The sequence below is a fragment of the Suncus etruscus genome, chromosome 3, assembly GCF_024139225.1.
Source record: "Suncus etruscus isolate mSunEtr1 chromosome 3, mSunEtr1.pri.cur, whole genome shotgun sequence".
Classification (NCBI taxonomy): domain Eukaryota; kingdom Metazoa; phylum Chordata; class Mammalia; order Eulipotyphla; family Soricidae; genus Suncus; species Suncus etruscus.
In genome coordinates, this window is record NC_064850.1 from 135,608,235 (window position 1) to 135,626,591 (window position 18,357).

The following is an 18,357-nucleotide window of genomic DNA, read 5'->3' on the forward strand; positions in this document are numbered from 1 at the left end:
CTTGCTTCCTGCTATCTCTGAGCATGTCTACTCTGAATTTATACTCCCCTTGAGAACAAGAGTCTAGAACACAGGTATCCATGCTCCTTGTCTTTACCTATAGGTAGGGTGATGTTTTGATCTTCCTCTTAATGAGAGGCTTCTTCCTATCAGTCAGTCTATTCCTTAACAAGTAGCTCAAAACATTGAGTGGATGTGGCAAGGAAGGTCCCATGGTTAGAAGACATAAAGGAAAAGCTGGAGCTGGATGATCTCAATATAGTCTTAGAATCTCCTCATCTGCCAGCTGTGTGACTTTGAGCCACTTACATAACTTTTCTGAGGTCAAAGTTTTCCAGAGGACAAGTGGAGATCATAATGGCTCTTACCTCAGTGGTTTATTTGCTACAGGAAATAATGCATAATAGTCACTAGGCATGGTCTCATCCAATGAACAGAACCCAATGATCAGTGTGGACACCACAACCAAGTCCTTGCCTTGTCGTGAAATTTTCAAATACTGCTGTTGTGATTACAGAAAGGGAAAACCAGCTGTAAGTATTACCTAACTGTGACTTGTGACTTTGTTTATAAGTTAGGTTAGATATGTTGGAAACTGGTAGAAGGTATGGCTTTGTCTGCTCTATGAGGCCTCTGTGAAGTAGGAATGGAGATAGACAAGGATCCAGAAATGGAAAGTGATAATGCTGGAGTCCCAGAAGAACTGGAAAAAAGGTCCAATAAGCAAGAAGAAACAAATCAAAGTGGCACTAATGGTAAGGGAAATGGGAAATGGTTGCTTTAGGGACCTGTTTTTAGGCAGAGGGCAGTATCAAAATAAGCAGAGAAACTTTGAACCAAACTCATGGTTCCTGACACAGAGTTAGGAGGGTCCCCAAAGTATGACTAGCCCCCAAACAAGAAAAAATAAACGTATAAATATATATACAATTCTTTTTTTTAAACTTTTGTTTTGTTTTGTTTTGGGGGGCCACACCCGTTTGATGCTCAGGGATTACTCCTGGCTAAAGTGCTCAGAAATTGCCCTTGGCTTGGGGAGACCATATGGGACGCCGGGGGGATCGAACAGCAGTCCTTCCTTGGCTAGTGCTTGCAAGGCAGACACCTTACCTCTAGCGCCACCTCATCAGCCCAAATATATATACAATTTTTATACACCTTTTTATTTTAATCAATATGATTTACAATTGTACAACACTATCAATGATAAAACCTCATGAATATACTTCAATCCTATGCCTTTATTGCCTGAAACCTTTCTTAGTCCCCACTATCATATCAACATCTCCCACTCTCACCCTCCAATATCTTCATCATGGAAAACTCACTTCTATGACTAATTCTTAGATTTTGTTGCTTTTTATTATTTTCCTACTATGTTTCTTTATATCACACATCAGAGATCATTCTGCATCTGTCCCTCTCCTTGCTGACTTCAGGCAGCACAATACCTTTCAGTTCTATCCACATAGTAGCAAATTACCAAATAGTAGTCCATTGTTTATATTTAATATGTATACATATACTATATGTCTCATATATCTTTTTATGAATTGTATGTATATTTCAATTTTTTTAAAAATCTATGTTTAGGGACTAGAGCAATAACACGATGGGTAGGGCACTTGCCTTGCACTCCACAAAACTGAGTTTGATTTTCCAGCTTTCATGTGGTCCCCTGAACACAGAACCAGGAGTAAGACCTGAGTACTGCTGGTGTGGCCCCAAAACTAACAAACAAATCAAAACTAAACTAAAAACCTGTAAGTTAATATATACATATGTATAAAAGCAGCTACTGCTTGCCTTCTGTTGAATGCAGTTGTTAACAATGAATGAACTTAATTTATAGGCTCTTAAGAATAACACTAGTCATCCTTGGAGAATAGAATCAGAATTCTTTGGTTTTTTTCTTTTGCATTTTTATTTTATTTACTTTTTTGTTCAGAAAGTTTATTATTACAGGTTCTGTTCAGCCATGTGACTCATCTGGTCTTGGATCCAGCCCCTATCCAAAAGAAGGCCCTTTTGTCCATGAGATCAGCCACGAACAGCCCACACCAGTGGAGGAGCCTCAAGACCCACAGCCTGAAGAAAAGGGCCTTCCTAAACAGGGGAATGTCTTGAAGTATCCAGTAAAAGCCATTCAATTCAAACTAGAAAACAACTCTGGATTCCCAGCAAAAACTTACCACCTCACGCCAGCTGATAGCCCCAACTTTTCAGAAAAACCTAGTTCCTCCAAAAGAATTACCATCCCCAACTTTTCAGAAAAACTTATCACCTTCCAGCAAACTGATACCAACACCTCAGCAAAACCTACTCCTTTAAAGTTCGTTGACACTTCCAAATCCTCAGCAAAGCCTTTCCTCTTCAAGCTACCTGGCGCCCCCAAATTTTCAGAAAAAACCGTCTCCTTTCAGCAAACTGATGCCCCCAACACCTCAACAAAACCTAACCCCTTAAAACTAGCTGGCACTTCCAAATTCTCGGCAATACCCACCTCTCCGAAGCTAGCTGACATTCTCAAATCAGCAAAGCCAGCTTCCCCCAAGCAGGTTAACACGTTTAGTTCCCCAGAAAAAAAGATCCTCCTCAAGCAACCTGACATCCCAAGTTCCTCAGCAAAACCCGGCCCATCCCAAATCTCACCAAAACATACTCTTCCCACCATTCTGGGCAATCTCTTCTCTGCAGCAAACCAATTGTCCCCCAAGCCTAGCAGCATCCCTGAATCTTCTGAAGAGACTATGGCATCCAAACAGAATGAATCCCCCAACTACTTAGGAAAAACCCCCACACAGGGCGACATTGTCAAGGTTGCAGAAGATGCTAAGCAGGGTAGCCTCTCCACATCCTCAGAGGCAGCTATGCCCTCTAAGAAGGGCGACACTTCTCAGCCTTCTAGCAATGCTCCGTCACCTAAGCAGAGAGACCGTCTGCAAGCCTTCACCAAGCCCATCATCCCCAAGCAGGGTAACATCTCCATGTCTTCAGAAGATGCCTTCAAGCCCAAGCATGGAGATATCCCAAAAGTCTTAGCAAAACCCAGCATGCCCAAGCCCTCAGAAAAGACCATCTCCTCTAAACCAGCGGACCTTTTGAAAGCTTACACCAAGCCTATGGTCCCCAAGAAGCAAGGCAACATCCCCAAATCAGAAGAAGCCTTCCTGCCCAAGCTGGGTGACTCTGCAAAAAATTCCTTCCCTAAGCAGGACAGCACCTTTAAATCCTCAGAGGAATCCACCCTGCTTAAGCAAGAGGGCACCCCCAAACTTTCAGAAGAAGTCAGCCTGCCCAACGAAGAGGACACGTCCAAATCCTCAGAAGGATCCAACCTGCCCAACGAAGAGGACACCTCCAAATCCTCAGAAGAATCCAACCTACCAAACCAAGAGGACACTCTCAAATCCTCAAAGGATTCCAACCTGCTCAAGCAGGAGGACACCCTCAAACTCTCAAAAGAAATTGTCCAGTCTACAGAGAGTAACATTTTCAAGAAAAAAGACTCAGACACCTTCCTGGACTCCCGCCAGGCCAATGTCAGAGAGATTCTGAGCAAGGAAGACTTCCAGCTGGCGCTCAGGGAGGCTGGGGAGAAGCTGGTGGCTGTAGATTTCTCGGCCCAGTGGTGTGGGCCTTGCAGGCTCATGAAACCCCTTTTCCATGCCCTGTCTGTGAAGCATGATGATGTGGTGTTTCTGGAAGTGGACGTAGATCATTGCGAAGAGTTGGCCCAAGAGGAGGCCATCTTTGCCATCCCTGCTTTTCGATTTTACAAAAATGAGCAAATGGTGGAGGAATTTGGGGGTGCCGTTAAAGACAAACTGGAATCCACTATTGAAAAATTAAAGTAATTGTGTCCTCTGAAACATCCTAAACAGTCAGATGTTTGTGGCTGTGAGTTGTTGTTGCTGTTGTTGTTTTACAAAATGTGTATTTCAGGTAATATTTGCTGGTCAAGTCTGTTAATTCTAGCCTTTTCGAAAAAAAACAATAAGCATGAAAGCATATGGTGGCCACTTTTTTTTTGTATATAGATGAGTTTCATATTAAAATTTCCTTTTTAAGTGAGAAGGAATTCAGTTGGCCCCAATTTCAATCCTCTGCTTTTAATTGCTTTTGTGGGGGTGTGGGTCTACTTCATGGTACTCAGAGATTATTTCTGACTCTGAACTAAAGGAGTTTTCGTCAAGTGACCCCTGCTTATGTTAAATCATATGTGGTACCAAGCATTGAACAAGAGTCAATTGCATGCAAGGCCAGTGTCTTAACTGAGTATTAGTTCTTATTCTTAATAATTCAACTAATTCTAGGAGACTAGAATTTTGATAAACCTGTAAGAATTAAAACTTGAGTGATCATCATCTTGCCTTCTCTAGCTCATTGGGATTTCAAAGAAGGTGTTTTTTTTTTTTAGAAATAAAGCATTTGCAAGATTTACATATACTTAACATCCTCTTTTATCCTAACATAATCTTTTGTTTAAAAATTGCTCTGGAGGGCTTGAGAAATTTCACCAAACCTGTATGGGATTTGATGGTGGCAGAGCTGAGACCATAACCATGCTTCCAGATTTCTCAAGTTCAGGTCTCTGAGTTCATACAGCACCTGAAAGTGCAAAAATGTATATTTTCTCAGCCCAATGGCTTTATTATTCAGGCTGAGGTCAGAATGATCCTTGATGTCATTATGATGACAGCACCCACCATTCAGTATATGTACTTTGTTTCCTGGGTAACTAACAGACCTAGATGTTTCTGAGTTCAAAAGGCTGAGGTCTGGGCTATAGCTGGTGTATTGTTTAATGTATACATTAAACATATATATATGTATATATATATATACTTATACACACATATATAAGGGTAGTTGCATATATTTAGATGTAAACAATTTTATAAGCTTTGGAAGTACATACACCCAACATACATTTGGGACCAGCTCAAGAACTGAAGTAACTGAGTCTTAAATAGATTTTTCTTCTGGAGAGTCTGCAGTTTTGGGGGCCAGGCTGTGCAGATTCTTTAATTGATCAACACGATGATGGGGGAGAGACTTTGTATATGGTAATTCTGTGCAACTAATCACATAGCTTCTTCACAGCTAACACTTCCAGTTGATGCCAGGCCTTGGGATGTTTTTGTTTGTTTGTTTGTTTGTTTGTTTGTTTGTTTTTGGAGGGTGGGGCCACACTCAGCAGCACTCAGAGGTGCTGGCTCTGTGCTCAGAATTGCTTTAGGCAGGCTCACTGGACCATATGGGATGCTGGGAAATTGAACCGGAGTCCTTCCAGGGTTGGCCACATGCAAGGCAAATGTCCTACCTCTTGCTATTACTCCAGACCCCCTTGGGATAGTTCTTGGTGTGAAGGCATTGGACAAATAATAGAATTATTTAGTCAGTTCTAGAAAGAATACATAATGAGAGGTAACTTCATTCTGGAGTAGCCCATATCTCTTCTTGGGGTATATCCTTTCTCTTTAGGAGACTCACTTTTATTTTCTAAATAAAACTATATGGATTTTTACTACATACATATATATATATATATACACACACACATGCAAATAATATGAAATCCATATTAACATATTTTAGGGGCACACTATATTTTGTTAACTATTGTTCTAGACCAGGGGTCTCAATCTCACGGCCCACGGGCCGTTTGAGGCCCTCCGTACAACATTTTGTGGCCCTTCCCTAAAGGAATCTTTTTTTGTTTTGTTTTAGTTGTTTGGGTCACACTCCCCAATGTTCAAGGCTTACTACTGACTTTGCACTCAAGGATCACCCTGACTGCCTCCTTCAGCCCCCAGGTAAATTGAGTTTGAGACCCCTGCTCTAGACCAAATCTCTAGACTGTATTCATATTGTATAATTTTATACCCACAGAGCAACAGCTCCCTATAATCCCCAATCCTAACAGCCACCATTCTATTTTCTGCTGATTCAGGGGTCTTTTGGATTTTTTTAAACAAGGGTGGATTGCTCAGGGATTACTCTTCACTTAGTGCTTAGGGATCAGCCCTGGATGTGCAGGGAAATAAACCAGGGATTGACTGCAGGCAAGGCAAGCAACTTAACATCTGTACTGTTTCTCTTTCCCACAGTCCTTACCTTAAATTAACCACAGGAATGTGCCTATCTGTAATCTCCTTACTGAGAAACCAATCATACATCTCTTTGAGCTGTTCATTATGTGTCATTCATACTTGGCCTTTTTTTTTTCTGAAAAGATCTAGAATGACTCATAGAAAGTATTAATGCTAGATTAGGGAACAGAACCAGCTACCCTGAAGATATATTCTTTAGACCTAAGTTGTTTCATAGGAGGCCTAAATAGAAGTTGTCTTTTTGTAAAGCAAATTTTATGTACATAAAGGGGATTTTCCCTTTACAAGGGTACTTCCTCTACTGCATCAGAAAAACTTAATCTCTCTCACTTTGTGTGTGTGTGTATGGGAAGGTTGTGGGAGAGTTATCTCCAAGCATGCTGGAAGCCACTCTTAGGATGCTAGGGTATGGATAGGAGAAGTTTCAGCCGGGGATTCCAATATGAAAAGCATGTGCTCCAGCTCTTTGAGATCTTAGAGCAGAGAGCCATGAGTGGGTTGTTGGAAGTATTGGTGGGTAGTTAATGCAATCAAATGGAATTACTAGGGGCCCTTGAAATGTTGAAGCAATCAATGAAATTCCCCCAAAACAAAATAACTGGGGATGCGGGCTCCCAAGGCCAAGCAGAAGTAACCCCAGAGTGCTTATAGGTGTGGCACAAAACAAAACAAAACAAAAAAGATTTCGAGAGCCTAGAGTAAAGCAGGCAAGATGCTTCCTTTGCATATGGATAACCCAGGTTTCATCCCTAGGACCCCCTATTGTCTGTCCCCTGAGCACTGTCAGGAATGATCCTTAAGCACAGAGCCAGGAGTAAGTCCTGAAAACTGCCAGATATATCCAAAAAAAACAAACAAAAGGAGAATCTGGGAGCACCCAATCTGTGACTAGTTGATTAGAAACACAAATAATGGCCTGGGCATGCAACTAGCATGGAAAGGGACTGGTCTGAAGAAACAGGCCTCCTTACCTGGAAGAATCTTGGTGCTATCCCATTTTAGACATTTCAACGATTGGACTGAATTCTGTAAACCTAATAGTGTCAAAGAATTTCTTGTTGATATGGGGAAGTCTACACACATGTACAACACACACACACACACACACACACACACACACACACACACACACACACACACACACACCCTGCAGGAATTGAATAGGGAAACTTGAATAGTTGGTGACACCCAATATCTGGTGTGATGAAACTCCTCAAAACTTTAAATTTTCGGGGCCGGAGAGATAGCATGGAGGTAAGGCGTTTGCCTTTCATGCAGGAGGTCATCGGTTTGAATCCCGGCGCCCCATATGGTCCCCCGTGCCTGCCAGGAGCAATTTCTGAGCCTGGAGCCAGGAATAACCTCTGAGCACTGCCGGGTGTGACCCAAAAACCACAAAAAAAAAAAAAAAAAAAACTTTAAATTTTCTATTTGGACCCTGAAATCATCAAATCAATGAGTTGTAGCAATTGCTTTTTCAGATACCGAAATACTAAGGAATGGACTTTCTGTATATTTAGATTCTAAGTAATGACATAAAAAGGGCTGGAGAGATAGCATGGCTGTAGGATGTTTGCCTGGCACATGGCTGACCAGAGACGGACTGGGGTTCGATTCCCAGCATCCCATGTGGTCTCCCGAGCCTGCCAGGAGCAATTTCTCAACTCAGAGCCAGTAATAACCCCTGAGCGCTGCCAGGTATGGACTCAAAAGCCCCCCCTCCAAAAAAGAAAAAGTTTTAAAAATTATTTTTGTTTGGGGCCAAAGTGATAGCACAACAGTAGGTCGTTTGCCTTGCATGTGGCCAATCCTGGACAGACCTTGGTTTGATCCCCGGTGTCCAATATGGTCCCCTAAGCCAGGAACAATTTCTGAGCGCATAGCCAGAAGTAACCCTTGAGCACCACCAGGTGCGACTCCCCCAAAATATATTTATATGTATCTTTTGTTTGTTTATTTGTTTGTAAGCCACATCAAGAAGCATCAGGAGCTACTCCTAGCTCTGTGTTGTGCTTTGTGCATACACACACCCATGTGTGTGATGGGTGTGTCACTACTGGCTGTGATCAAGGGAGCAGGCCAGGAAAAATGAGGGTGATCATGTTGATCTCTCTCTTTCTCTCAGGACCTCAAAAGTTATTTTAAGTAATTGTGGTAATAGTTCTTCCAGGGGATTTTGTACTATCCTATAACCACAAAGGTGCAATTCTATTGCTGCTAGAAAGGTCAATCAATCAAGAAACAAGATGACATATGGAAAAAGCAATTTATTTGCAATAAGTCAGCAAGCAGAAAAATGGCGAGCCCATATCTTAGAGAACTGTCTTGACTGCATGGTCATAAACTATTTTATTTTTTATTTTTTTGTCTTGGGGACACACCCAACTGTTCAGTGATTACTGCTGGTGGTGCTCTGGACACATGGGGAGATCAAATCCAATTGGTTGCAAGCAAGCAAGTCAAGCTCCTTACTTGCTGTGTACTATGTTTCCAATACTAAGAGCAACTTTTAATAAGAAAATAACAGGAATATCTACTTCCAGAAGGAACTATTTACACACTGGTGAATACTTCCAAAGTCAATAAATTCTCAGTGTTCTCTGAGGTACACTCTGTTGTATCAGCAGATCTAAACAAAGATTTCTGATCAAGGCCTAGTTTCCTGGTAATAGACTTTTGGGAGAAGTCAAGATAAGAGAAACATTTTATACATTCTCCACTGCCCCAGCCCAGAAAATTTTACTAGTTTTTAAGTTTGAATTCAGCACTTATTTCTTTTGAGCAAATGTCCCTTATAATTTAAGCTGAAAGGGTAAAAAATACAATTCCTTGAAGATAATCCTGCAAGATAAAGAAATGCATGGTTCTCTAATGAACTAGTTGAATCCTGGGGGCGGGGGGGGGGGAGGGAGGATCTAAACTACCAACTGCAAGCATTATTTCTTTTGATTGCTTTGATCATTTTTAAAGTTGCCAGATCAAAATTATGTTCACTGGCAGAATGCTCGAAGATGGACATTAAGTTTTCCAAATTAAAACAAATTATTTTTTTAAAAAATGAGCCAAGTAGTTCCTATCAGTTATAACATGTCATGTAGAGAGATATAAGAAATAATTCTAATGAGAAGAGTCCAGGACATCCTATTGGCTGTGGACAAGAATACACTAATGAGAGCTATAGCACAGTAGGTAGGATGTTTGTCTTACATGTGGCTGACCAGGGTTTGATTTCGGGCATCAAAAATGATCTCCCTAGCCTGCCAGCAGTGATTTTTGAGTGCAGAGCCAAGAATAACTTCTGAGCACTGTTGGGTGTGGCCCAGAAACAAAAAAAAGCTAACATCTTTTGGGGGTGGGAGAGAGAGTATAGTGGGTAGGGAGCTTGCCTTACATGCTGCTGATCCAGGTTCAATCCCCAGTATCCCATATAGTTCCTTGAGCACCATCAGTGGAAATTATTTTGTGCAGAGCCAGGAATATCTCTTGAGTGGAGCCAGGTGTGTCCCAAAAACAACAATAAAAGCAAGCAAACAACAACAACAACAACAAAAGAATCAGCAAAATTTGTTTGAATTGATGAGAACTCAACACAGTGGCAATACTCTGAGTAATATTTTAAAAATTAGAAAAAAATATTTTCTAATTCAATGGTGAATAATTGGGAACATGAAAAAGGTCTCATTCACAATAGTTATATCATGAAGTCCTTATTCACTGCTCTATGAGGGTCAATCAATGGAAGAAAGGGCAGAGTTGAGAAAGAACTTTATTCAGCAAGGACCAATGGTTGGAATATGACAAATTTATCTCTTCAAAGTAACCATCTTTTTTGCATAAAATGTATTTTTAATAAAAAAAGAGAACAGAGGGCCGGAGAAATAGCATGGGGGTCAGGTATTTGCCTTGCATGCAGAAGGACAGTGGTTTGAATCCCAGCATCCCATATGGTCCCCCTGCCAGGATCGATTTCTGAGGGTAGAGCCAAAAGTAACCCCTGAGCGATGCCGGGTGTGACCCAAAAACCCAAAAAGGAAAAGAAAAGAAATGAATTGTCTATGTGATTGTGGATGTCTTGAGCTAGATAATATATTTGTTTTTTGTTGGAAAGAGTCAGATTTAACCAGTTCCAGTGAAAATGCAGGTTGCTGTAGCAAAAATATAGAGCCAGTGAGATAGATCAAAGGGCTGAGAACATTCTTTACATGCAAAAAGTCTGGCTTTGATCCCCAGCACCTCATGGTCCAGTAATACTGCTGGGAGTAAACCTTGAGCAAAGAGCCAAAAATATCATCTCGTACAGCTGGTTATGGCCCAAACACACATATCCAATCTTTTAAAAGTATTTGATTAGCCAGAGAGATAGTACAACAAGTAAAGCACTTGGCTTGCATGTAGTAGACCCATGTTTGATGGGATGTAAACTGCTCCAGATGGGTATAGGGCTTAAACCATGTTCTTGAGATGCTGCTGGCTCTCAACTCTGCTGATCATCTTTATATTATAAATGTGTTCCATGGTTCATACCCACAAATAAGATGAGAGACCAGAGACATAATTCAAAGGAGTAGAACACATGCTTTCTGTCCTTTCAGCCCTGAATTTCAGGAAATTCCATGTGATCCCCAAGCACCACCAGGAGTCATTCCTGAGTGCAATGCCAAGATTAATCCTTGAGCACTACTAGCTGTGCCCCTCCAAAATAAATAAAAGCATTTGATCTTGAAAATAAAACACCTAAGGTGGAGCCAGAGAGATAACACAGCGGTAGGGCGTTTACCTTGCAAGCAGCCAACCCAGGACAAAATGTGGTTCGAATTCCAGCATCCCATGTGGTCACCCGAGCCTGCCAGGAAAGATTTCTGAGCACAGAGCAGGAGTAATCCCTGAACACTGCCAGGTGTACCCCCCCCTCAAAGAAAAAGAAAAAGAAAATAAAACACCTAAGGGATGTAAAATGCTCCAGATGGGTATAGGGCTTAAACCATGTTCTTGAGATGCTGCTGGCTCTCAACTCTGCTGATCATCTTTATATTATAAATTTATTCCATGGTTCATACCCACAAATAAGATGAGAGACCAGAGAGATAATTCAAAGGAGTGGAGCACATGCTTTCTGTGCTTCCAGCCCTGAATTATAACACCAGCCAATTCTACTTAATCAGCAGGCCATGTAAATCAATGAACTTGTTGGAAGAACTAAACAAAGGAGTGGAGGATCTCTTTTGGTTTGGGGGCCATATCTGGAAGTGCTAGGAGGAGGTGCTCTTAGCAGCACTCTAGGAACCATTCAGTATCAGGATTTGAACCTAGGGTTTCTGCATACAACAGTTTCAAGATTCTGGGGTCCCAAAACTTACACCCAGAGTTATCTCCAACAATTCTTAATATAGCTTTGGAGACCCACTGAATCTTAGAACTGAGCAGTGCTGCAAGAGTTGGTGTAAGCATGGAACCACAGGGCTCACATAGGGCCAAATATTGCAGGGAGTTGCACCCCCATGTCCACTTCCAGCATCACTTTTCAGGTGAGGCCTGAACCTAAAAAAAAAATATATATATATATATATATATCAAATAAATGATATTCAAATATTTTAATGTTTTTAATTTAGGGTTTATCATTGCCTGGAGAATTTTGTTGTATTTTCAATTTTGGAGGGAGGGGAGGAAGTAACACCTTGCAGTACTCAAGCCCTACTCCTGGCTCTATGCTCAGAGATTACTCCTGGCAGAGCTTTAGAGGCTATATAGAATGCCCTGTATATATAATATATATAACACATATATATTATACATAATATATGTAATCTGGGATGGGCTCATGCAAAGCAAGGACTTTTCCATCTATACTATCTCTCTGGCCCTCCATTGTGGTTTTGAATAGATTTTTTTTTTAGGTGGGGGAGGCTTTTGGGGGCCACACCTGGCAGTATTCAGGGCATATTCTTGGCTCTGTGTTCAGGGATCTCTGGGGTCGGTTGTGTGTTAGGAAAACACCTAAAATCTTGTACTCTCTCTCCCACCTCGAAGAGATGTTCAAGTTTCCCATATCCCCTCAATATAGTCTATGAAGATAGAAGCCAATTTAGAAACAAAATGTATCCAGGGTTAAGGAGATAACACTGGGGTTAAGAGCAACAGATCTAGTTGGTCTCTCAGAATGCCCAGGAGCAGTCCTGGAGGCTCCAAGCACTGCTAAGTCAGACTTAGCAGTAAGGCCGGATCAGTGTGATCCTAGTGGACCCAGAACACTACCTCCTCAGGCCCTTGCTTTGAATTATCTGGCCAATTGGTCAAGTATCAATGGTAGTGGTCTCTAGGATCACTGGGTATTTATGAGAAGCCCCCCAAAACAAAAACAAACAAAAAGGCATAAGGAAAATTTAATACAGAAAGTTATCTGTAGTGTTAGTACTTTAATGGGGAGATTCTTTCATGAATATAGTTGAGATCTACAATGACTTTCACTACCCAATAATACAACAATGACCAATATTGAGATCAAGATAATACAGAGTCAGATAAAGGCTAAGGCTTTAGCCCCAAGGCTCTAGAAACACAAACTTTTCAACTTTCATACAAAAAATGATTATGTATTTGCATATGAAGGTGACAATAGAAAAAGAAAAACATGAAGAGTGCTTGGTTAAAAGTGGCAACAATTAGAATCAAGAAAAATTGAATTGTGAAAACAAAAAAAATCATCATCTTGTTACATATTGATTAGAAAGTTTTGTTGTTGTTTGTTTTTAAGGAACATCCAGGTACCACCAGAACAACTTGCGGCTGAGCTCAGGGAAAGGTACATTAGGATACTGGAGATCAAACTTAGAATCTAACACATGTTAGGCATATGCTTTGTCATTTGAACTCTCCATGATTCTAGGAATGTATTACTTTGATTTTATTTTTTTCTTTTATTTTTTGAGGGGCATCCCAAGTAGTGAACTGGGGGTAGTGAATCCTAAGTAGTGATTCTCAAATAGGTGAGTAGTCAGTTCAATGCAAGAATCTGAGGATATGACACGATGCTGCTTGGACTCTGCAGGGTCACGTGGGGGATTACCTGAGTCACCTTGATGCTGCTAGGAGTCTCCAGGGCCACAACAGTGATTATTTTATTTTATTTTATTTTTGGTTTTTGGGCCATACCCACACCCAGCTTAAGGGACTATATGGGATGCCAGAAAATTGAACCTGGGTTATCTGCGTGCAAGGCAAATGCCCTACCTGCTGTGCTATTGCTCTGGCCCACATCCAGTGTAGACCACCTTGTGCTGGGAAATGAGTCTTGATTGAGCAATTAGCTTAGGTTCTAGCTGCTGTACTATCTCTCACCCCACTCGGTGTTTTATGGTGGTGCTGGGAATTGAGTCCAAAACCCCAGATTTATATGGCCAGAATTCTGCCACTCAACCTCATCCTAGCCCCAGAAGCATATCATTTTTATGCATGCAAATTGAGCCATCTTATGGCAATTTCAAATAAGTGCGAGCTCTAGCAAGGAGAGGAATAAGAGTAGAGATGTTATGACACAGAAAAAGCATCTGAAGATGTTGTTGCTGTTTTCACTCAGTGGTTGAAAGTCTTTGCCCTCTAGAGACCCATTTTACTGGTAGGACTTAAGATGGTGGGGAAAGAACGGCTTCTCTCTCAGGCCAAAGGAAGGCCACAAAGCATTGGAGTTTGACAGGCAAAGTGGAATACAAGTCTAATGATTCAGTGATCAATATTTTTCACTGACATTAGGACATAAAGGAGGAAGTCACAAGTCAGATAATGAATGTTAGTTTGAAAATGGCAGTGGAGGCCAGCAACCTCCCAGAGAAGGCTTTCAAGATTTCCTTTAAATCATATCAGTTTAATAAGTGGTTAGACTATAGTGTAGTGCTATGTTATCAGAAACTGCTGAATGTTAATAGAAATAATTCCATCTGCATGAATTTTAATGATCGCCTTCATATGCTTATTTTCTAATTAATTTTAATTTGTTTGATCACTTCCTGTGTATTTGAATTTATTCATATGATAAAGATAATCACTTACTTTCAAATAATTTCTGTTTTTGCACCTGAGATTGTGTGTGTGTGTTTTGCTAGGAATTGAACCTAGAGTCTCACAAAATTAAAGCAGGTACTCTAGAGCTGAGCTCCATCATTTTGTTGTTTTACTTGTTAAATGATGTATTTATTCAGATTATAATCCTTCTTAATTTGGGGCTACTATTTTTCATATATGTGCATAAAAATAAAATGATAAAATAGGGGTAAGGCAGATGGTTCAGATGTAGAGCAGACCTTGCATGCAGGAGACCTTGAGTTCTCTCCCTGGAAGAATATAGTTTCTGACTACTGCTGGACCCTACAACCAAACTGTCAGGCCCAAGTTGCCAGCCAGTAGTAATCCTTCAAAAAATGTGAAATTCTAAAATAAAGCTGTAGTTGTATGAATTGGATATCAATTGCCCTATTCATTTCTTTATTCCCCATCTAAACACTGATTCTTTCCTAACTTTTTCTTTTTCTTCTTTCTTTCTTTCTTTCTTTCTTTCTTTCTTTCTTTCTTTCTTTCTTTCTTTCTTTCTTTCTTTCTTTCTTTCTTTCTTTCTTTCTTTCTTTCTTTCTTTCTTTCTTTCTTTCTCTTTCTTTCTTTCTTTCTTTCTTTCTTTCTTTCTTTCTTTCTTTCTTTCTTTCTTTCTTTCTTTCTTTCTTTCTTTCTTTCTTTCTTTCTTTCTTTCTTTCTCTCTCTCTCTCTCTCTCTCTCTCTCTCTCTCCCTCCCTCCCTCCCTCCCTCCCTCCCTCCCACCCCTCCCTCCCTCCCCTCCCTCCCTCCCTCCCTCCCTCCCTCCCTCCTCCTTCTTTCTTTCTTTCTTTCTTTCTTTCTTTCTTTCTTTCTTTCTTTCTTTCTTTCTTTCTTTCTTTCTTTCTTTCTTTCTTTCTTTCTTTCTTTCTTTCTTTCTTTCTTTCTTTCTTTCTTTCTTTCTTCTTTTGTTTAGTTTTGATGGGGTTAAACCCAAAAGTGCACTCAGGGATCACTCCTGGCAGCGCTTGGAGGGCTCTAGGGGATGCTGGGGATTGTTGAATCTGGGTCAGTCTCATTTTTTGGCAAGCACCCTACCCTTTGTATTATCTCTCTGGCCCCACTTGGTTGGTTTTGTTTCTGTTTTGTTATTATTTTTGTTGTATTTTAAAGAACAAGATTACTGTGTGTGACTTAAGTACAAGACATACCTATTAACAATATTCATTTCAGTTTAAAGGCAAAAAGGTAGGTGCGTTTGTTAGGAATTGCAATGATCTCTATTTACAGCATATAGAGAAACTGTTTTGGATCTGGAGATTGAACTCAGGTCCTCTCACAGACAAGGTAAGCACTTTACAGCTACACTGCATTTATCCCTGGTTTGCTGAACCGTTTTGAATGCTATACATATTCAGAATGTCTAGGTTGTCCTTTAGAGAAAAGTGGTTAGAGGTACATATAAAACTAAGAATTCTTCTGTTTTTAATTAAAATTAATAAGCTAGTTTCTAATTCTTAAAATTCTTCTAAAGGTTATTGTCTTGCCAGCAGTTAAAATCTTGACAGTCCTCTAGGATAAATATTAGATTCCTTTGTAGTCAAAAAGCTGAAATATGCCTGTCTACATATCCAGCCTCTGTAAGAAATTGGAGTTGATCTGATAAGCTGGGAAGTGGAGAGTTCCTGAAGGTGAAGGACAGAGAAACAATCCTTCTCTCTGAATCTTCTCTCTGACATTAGAGAAGCCAACAAAACTGGAAAATGAAGTATTTGGAAGAGACACAAGAACCCAGAAAGGGATTGCAAAAATTGACAAGATTAGTGGTGTGAACAGTGGGTATAAAAGCCCTGCACAGATTACTGGGTTAGATATAGGTGGGATCAGCCAAGATGGCATAGAAATGGTGGGGAAGTGTGCAGTAGGGGATAAAATTGGTCATTGGGGACAATCAGAGAATAAAGTGCTGAGATAGAGGAGATAGTTGGATCTTCTTGGCTTCTAGGGCTGTTGGAGTACCAGCCCTAGAAATACATTTTCACATGTATGACCTTTTGAAAAAGGACTTAGAGTGATAGTACAGAGGATAAGGCACTTGTTTGATCACATAAGACCCCTGTTCAATTCATGACATATAATAGTGTCCTCCACAGACAGCTAGGATGTGCTGAGTGTGGCCCCCCAAAAATCACAAAGACAAAAAAAGAACCCTTTGAAGAAATGGTTCAGTTCCCAAGATGAAGACTATACCAACAAAGAAATATAAACAAGTGAAATTTTCTACTATTTTTCACTATTGCTATGGATTGTGGGGTACTGGGAGAAAGGGGCTGACCAGACTTTGCAGGTAATGGTAGACTGAGGGATGCCATGGTTTCTAGGTTGACATGGCTGCCCAGGGATTGGAAAAGTCACTTTGTGTGTGTGTGTGTGTGTGTGTGTGTGTGTGTGTGTGTGTCTTGTATGTGAGTCTCTGCCCCTGCTCCAATCTTATAGTCCTGCTAAAGGATGGCTTATAATTACTCTCTTATGGTTACACAGGTGTCCAAAGGTCATTTTTATTGACTCTATAAATATATATAAGTATATATTATATATAAATATATATGAGTATATATAAGTATATATATTATATAGTATATATATATAAATATATAGTATAATTGTGAGCTGGAGTAACATGCTTTTTAAGTTTTTGGTCTGTGGGGTAAGACGTTGGAGGCTCATACACAACTCTGAACTGCCTTTTTTCCTCAGGTCAACATAATAAATGAAAGGACCAGAGACATAGTATAGTAGGTAAGGCACCAGCCACTAAGTGGTCATTAGCAATTCAATCCTCAACACAATACAGTGTCCCCAAAACACACCCTGAACACAGGAGTGATCCCTGAACACAAAACCAAAAGTAAGCCCTTAGCATCAGCAAGTGTGACCCTAAAACCCACAACAACAACAACAACAACAACAACAACAACAAAAGCATAATGGTTAGACAAATGAAATAAAACCTGAGTGGTAGAATATCTGAATGGTAGAATAACTCCAAGTTAACACCTGGAGCTCCATAGCAGCTACTAAAAAGTATAGAAGTATTACTAAAAAAGTTAAATTAAAAAAAAAAAAAAAGGATGAAGAAGCTCAGGGGCCAGAGCAGTGGTGCTAGAGGTAAGGTATCTGCCTTGCAAGCCCTAGCCTAGGACGGATGATGGTTTGATCTCCTGGCATCCCATATGGTCCCCCCAAGTCAGGAGCAATTTCTGAGCACATAGCCAGGAGTAATCCCTGAGAGTCAAACTGGTGTGGCCCAAAAACCTAAAAAAAAAAAAAGTTAAATAAGACCTCACAAGGACTGTGACTATTTCATGGAGTTTGTAGACTACCAGGGCTATACCTGGTGGTGACCCAGGACATAAGGTACTAGGACTCAAACCCAGGCCTTTGTACATATAAGAACTGTATTCAATCACATTTACCACTCCTCAGTGCCCATGGCCAAGGCAGGTATGATCTTTTTCTATTCTGAAGATAAATCATTTACATTCATATGAAACAACACAATAAAGTAACAATAAAGTAATATCTAATTACTTGATTACTCTAGGATATTGTGAACTTTCTCATCTTCTCTTCTAGGTACACACTGAGCTAATTCTCTAGCCTCTTCATCCTCTCTTCTCATCTAGTATGAAAAAAGTCAGGAACATTTGATAGCTTGTGGGCTGTCATAGTGACTTTGTGCTCACAAAGCAAAGGGGCTAGTGATCTCAAGGCTTGGCAAGATAGTAGAGATTTAGGGACCTGAAATTTTGGGGAAAAAATTAGGGGCCCTGTAATCACAGGTATGTTGAGATATCTTCTCCAAATTGAAAAACTTTTTTAACAATAATATATTTTTGGGGCCAGAGCAATAGAACAGCAGCAGAGTATTTGCTTTGTAAGCAGCTGACCCAGGACAAACTGGGGTTAGATTCCTGGCATCCCATATGGTCCCCTGAGCCTACCAGGAGAGATTTCTTAGAGCAGAGCCAGGAGTAACCCCTGAGTGCCACAGGATGTGCCTCTCCCCAAAAATAACACAGACAAAATAAATATATATTTTTATGAAGTAAGATAATTTTTATTGAAATGTATCTAGAAAGATGTGAGAGAAGAGAATAAGGGAAAGATATGTTCAATGGAGAACATGGGCAGCAGAGAAACAGAGACATGGAAGTGATAT

At 40.4% G+C, this 18,357-nt stretch overlaps 1 protein-coding gene across 1 annotated transcript; it reads left to right on the forward strand.

Moving 5' to 3' along the window:
• Positions 1-646: 646 nt before the first annotated feature.
• Positions 647-3,857, forward strand: TXNDC2 (thioredoxin domain containing 2). Its single transcript, XM_049770894.1, has 2 exons — positions 647-755; positions 1,966-3,857. The coding sequence occupies exons 1-2, from the start codon at positions 647-649 to the stop codon at positions 3,855-3,857; spliced, it is 2,001 nt and encodes a 666-aa protein (XP_049626851.1).
• Positions 3,858-18,357: the final 14,500 nt, after the last annotated feature.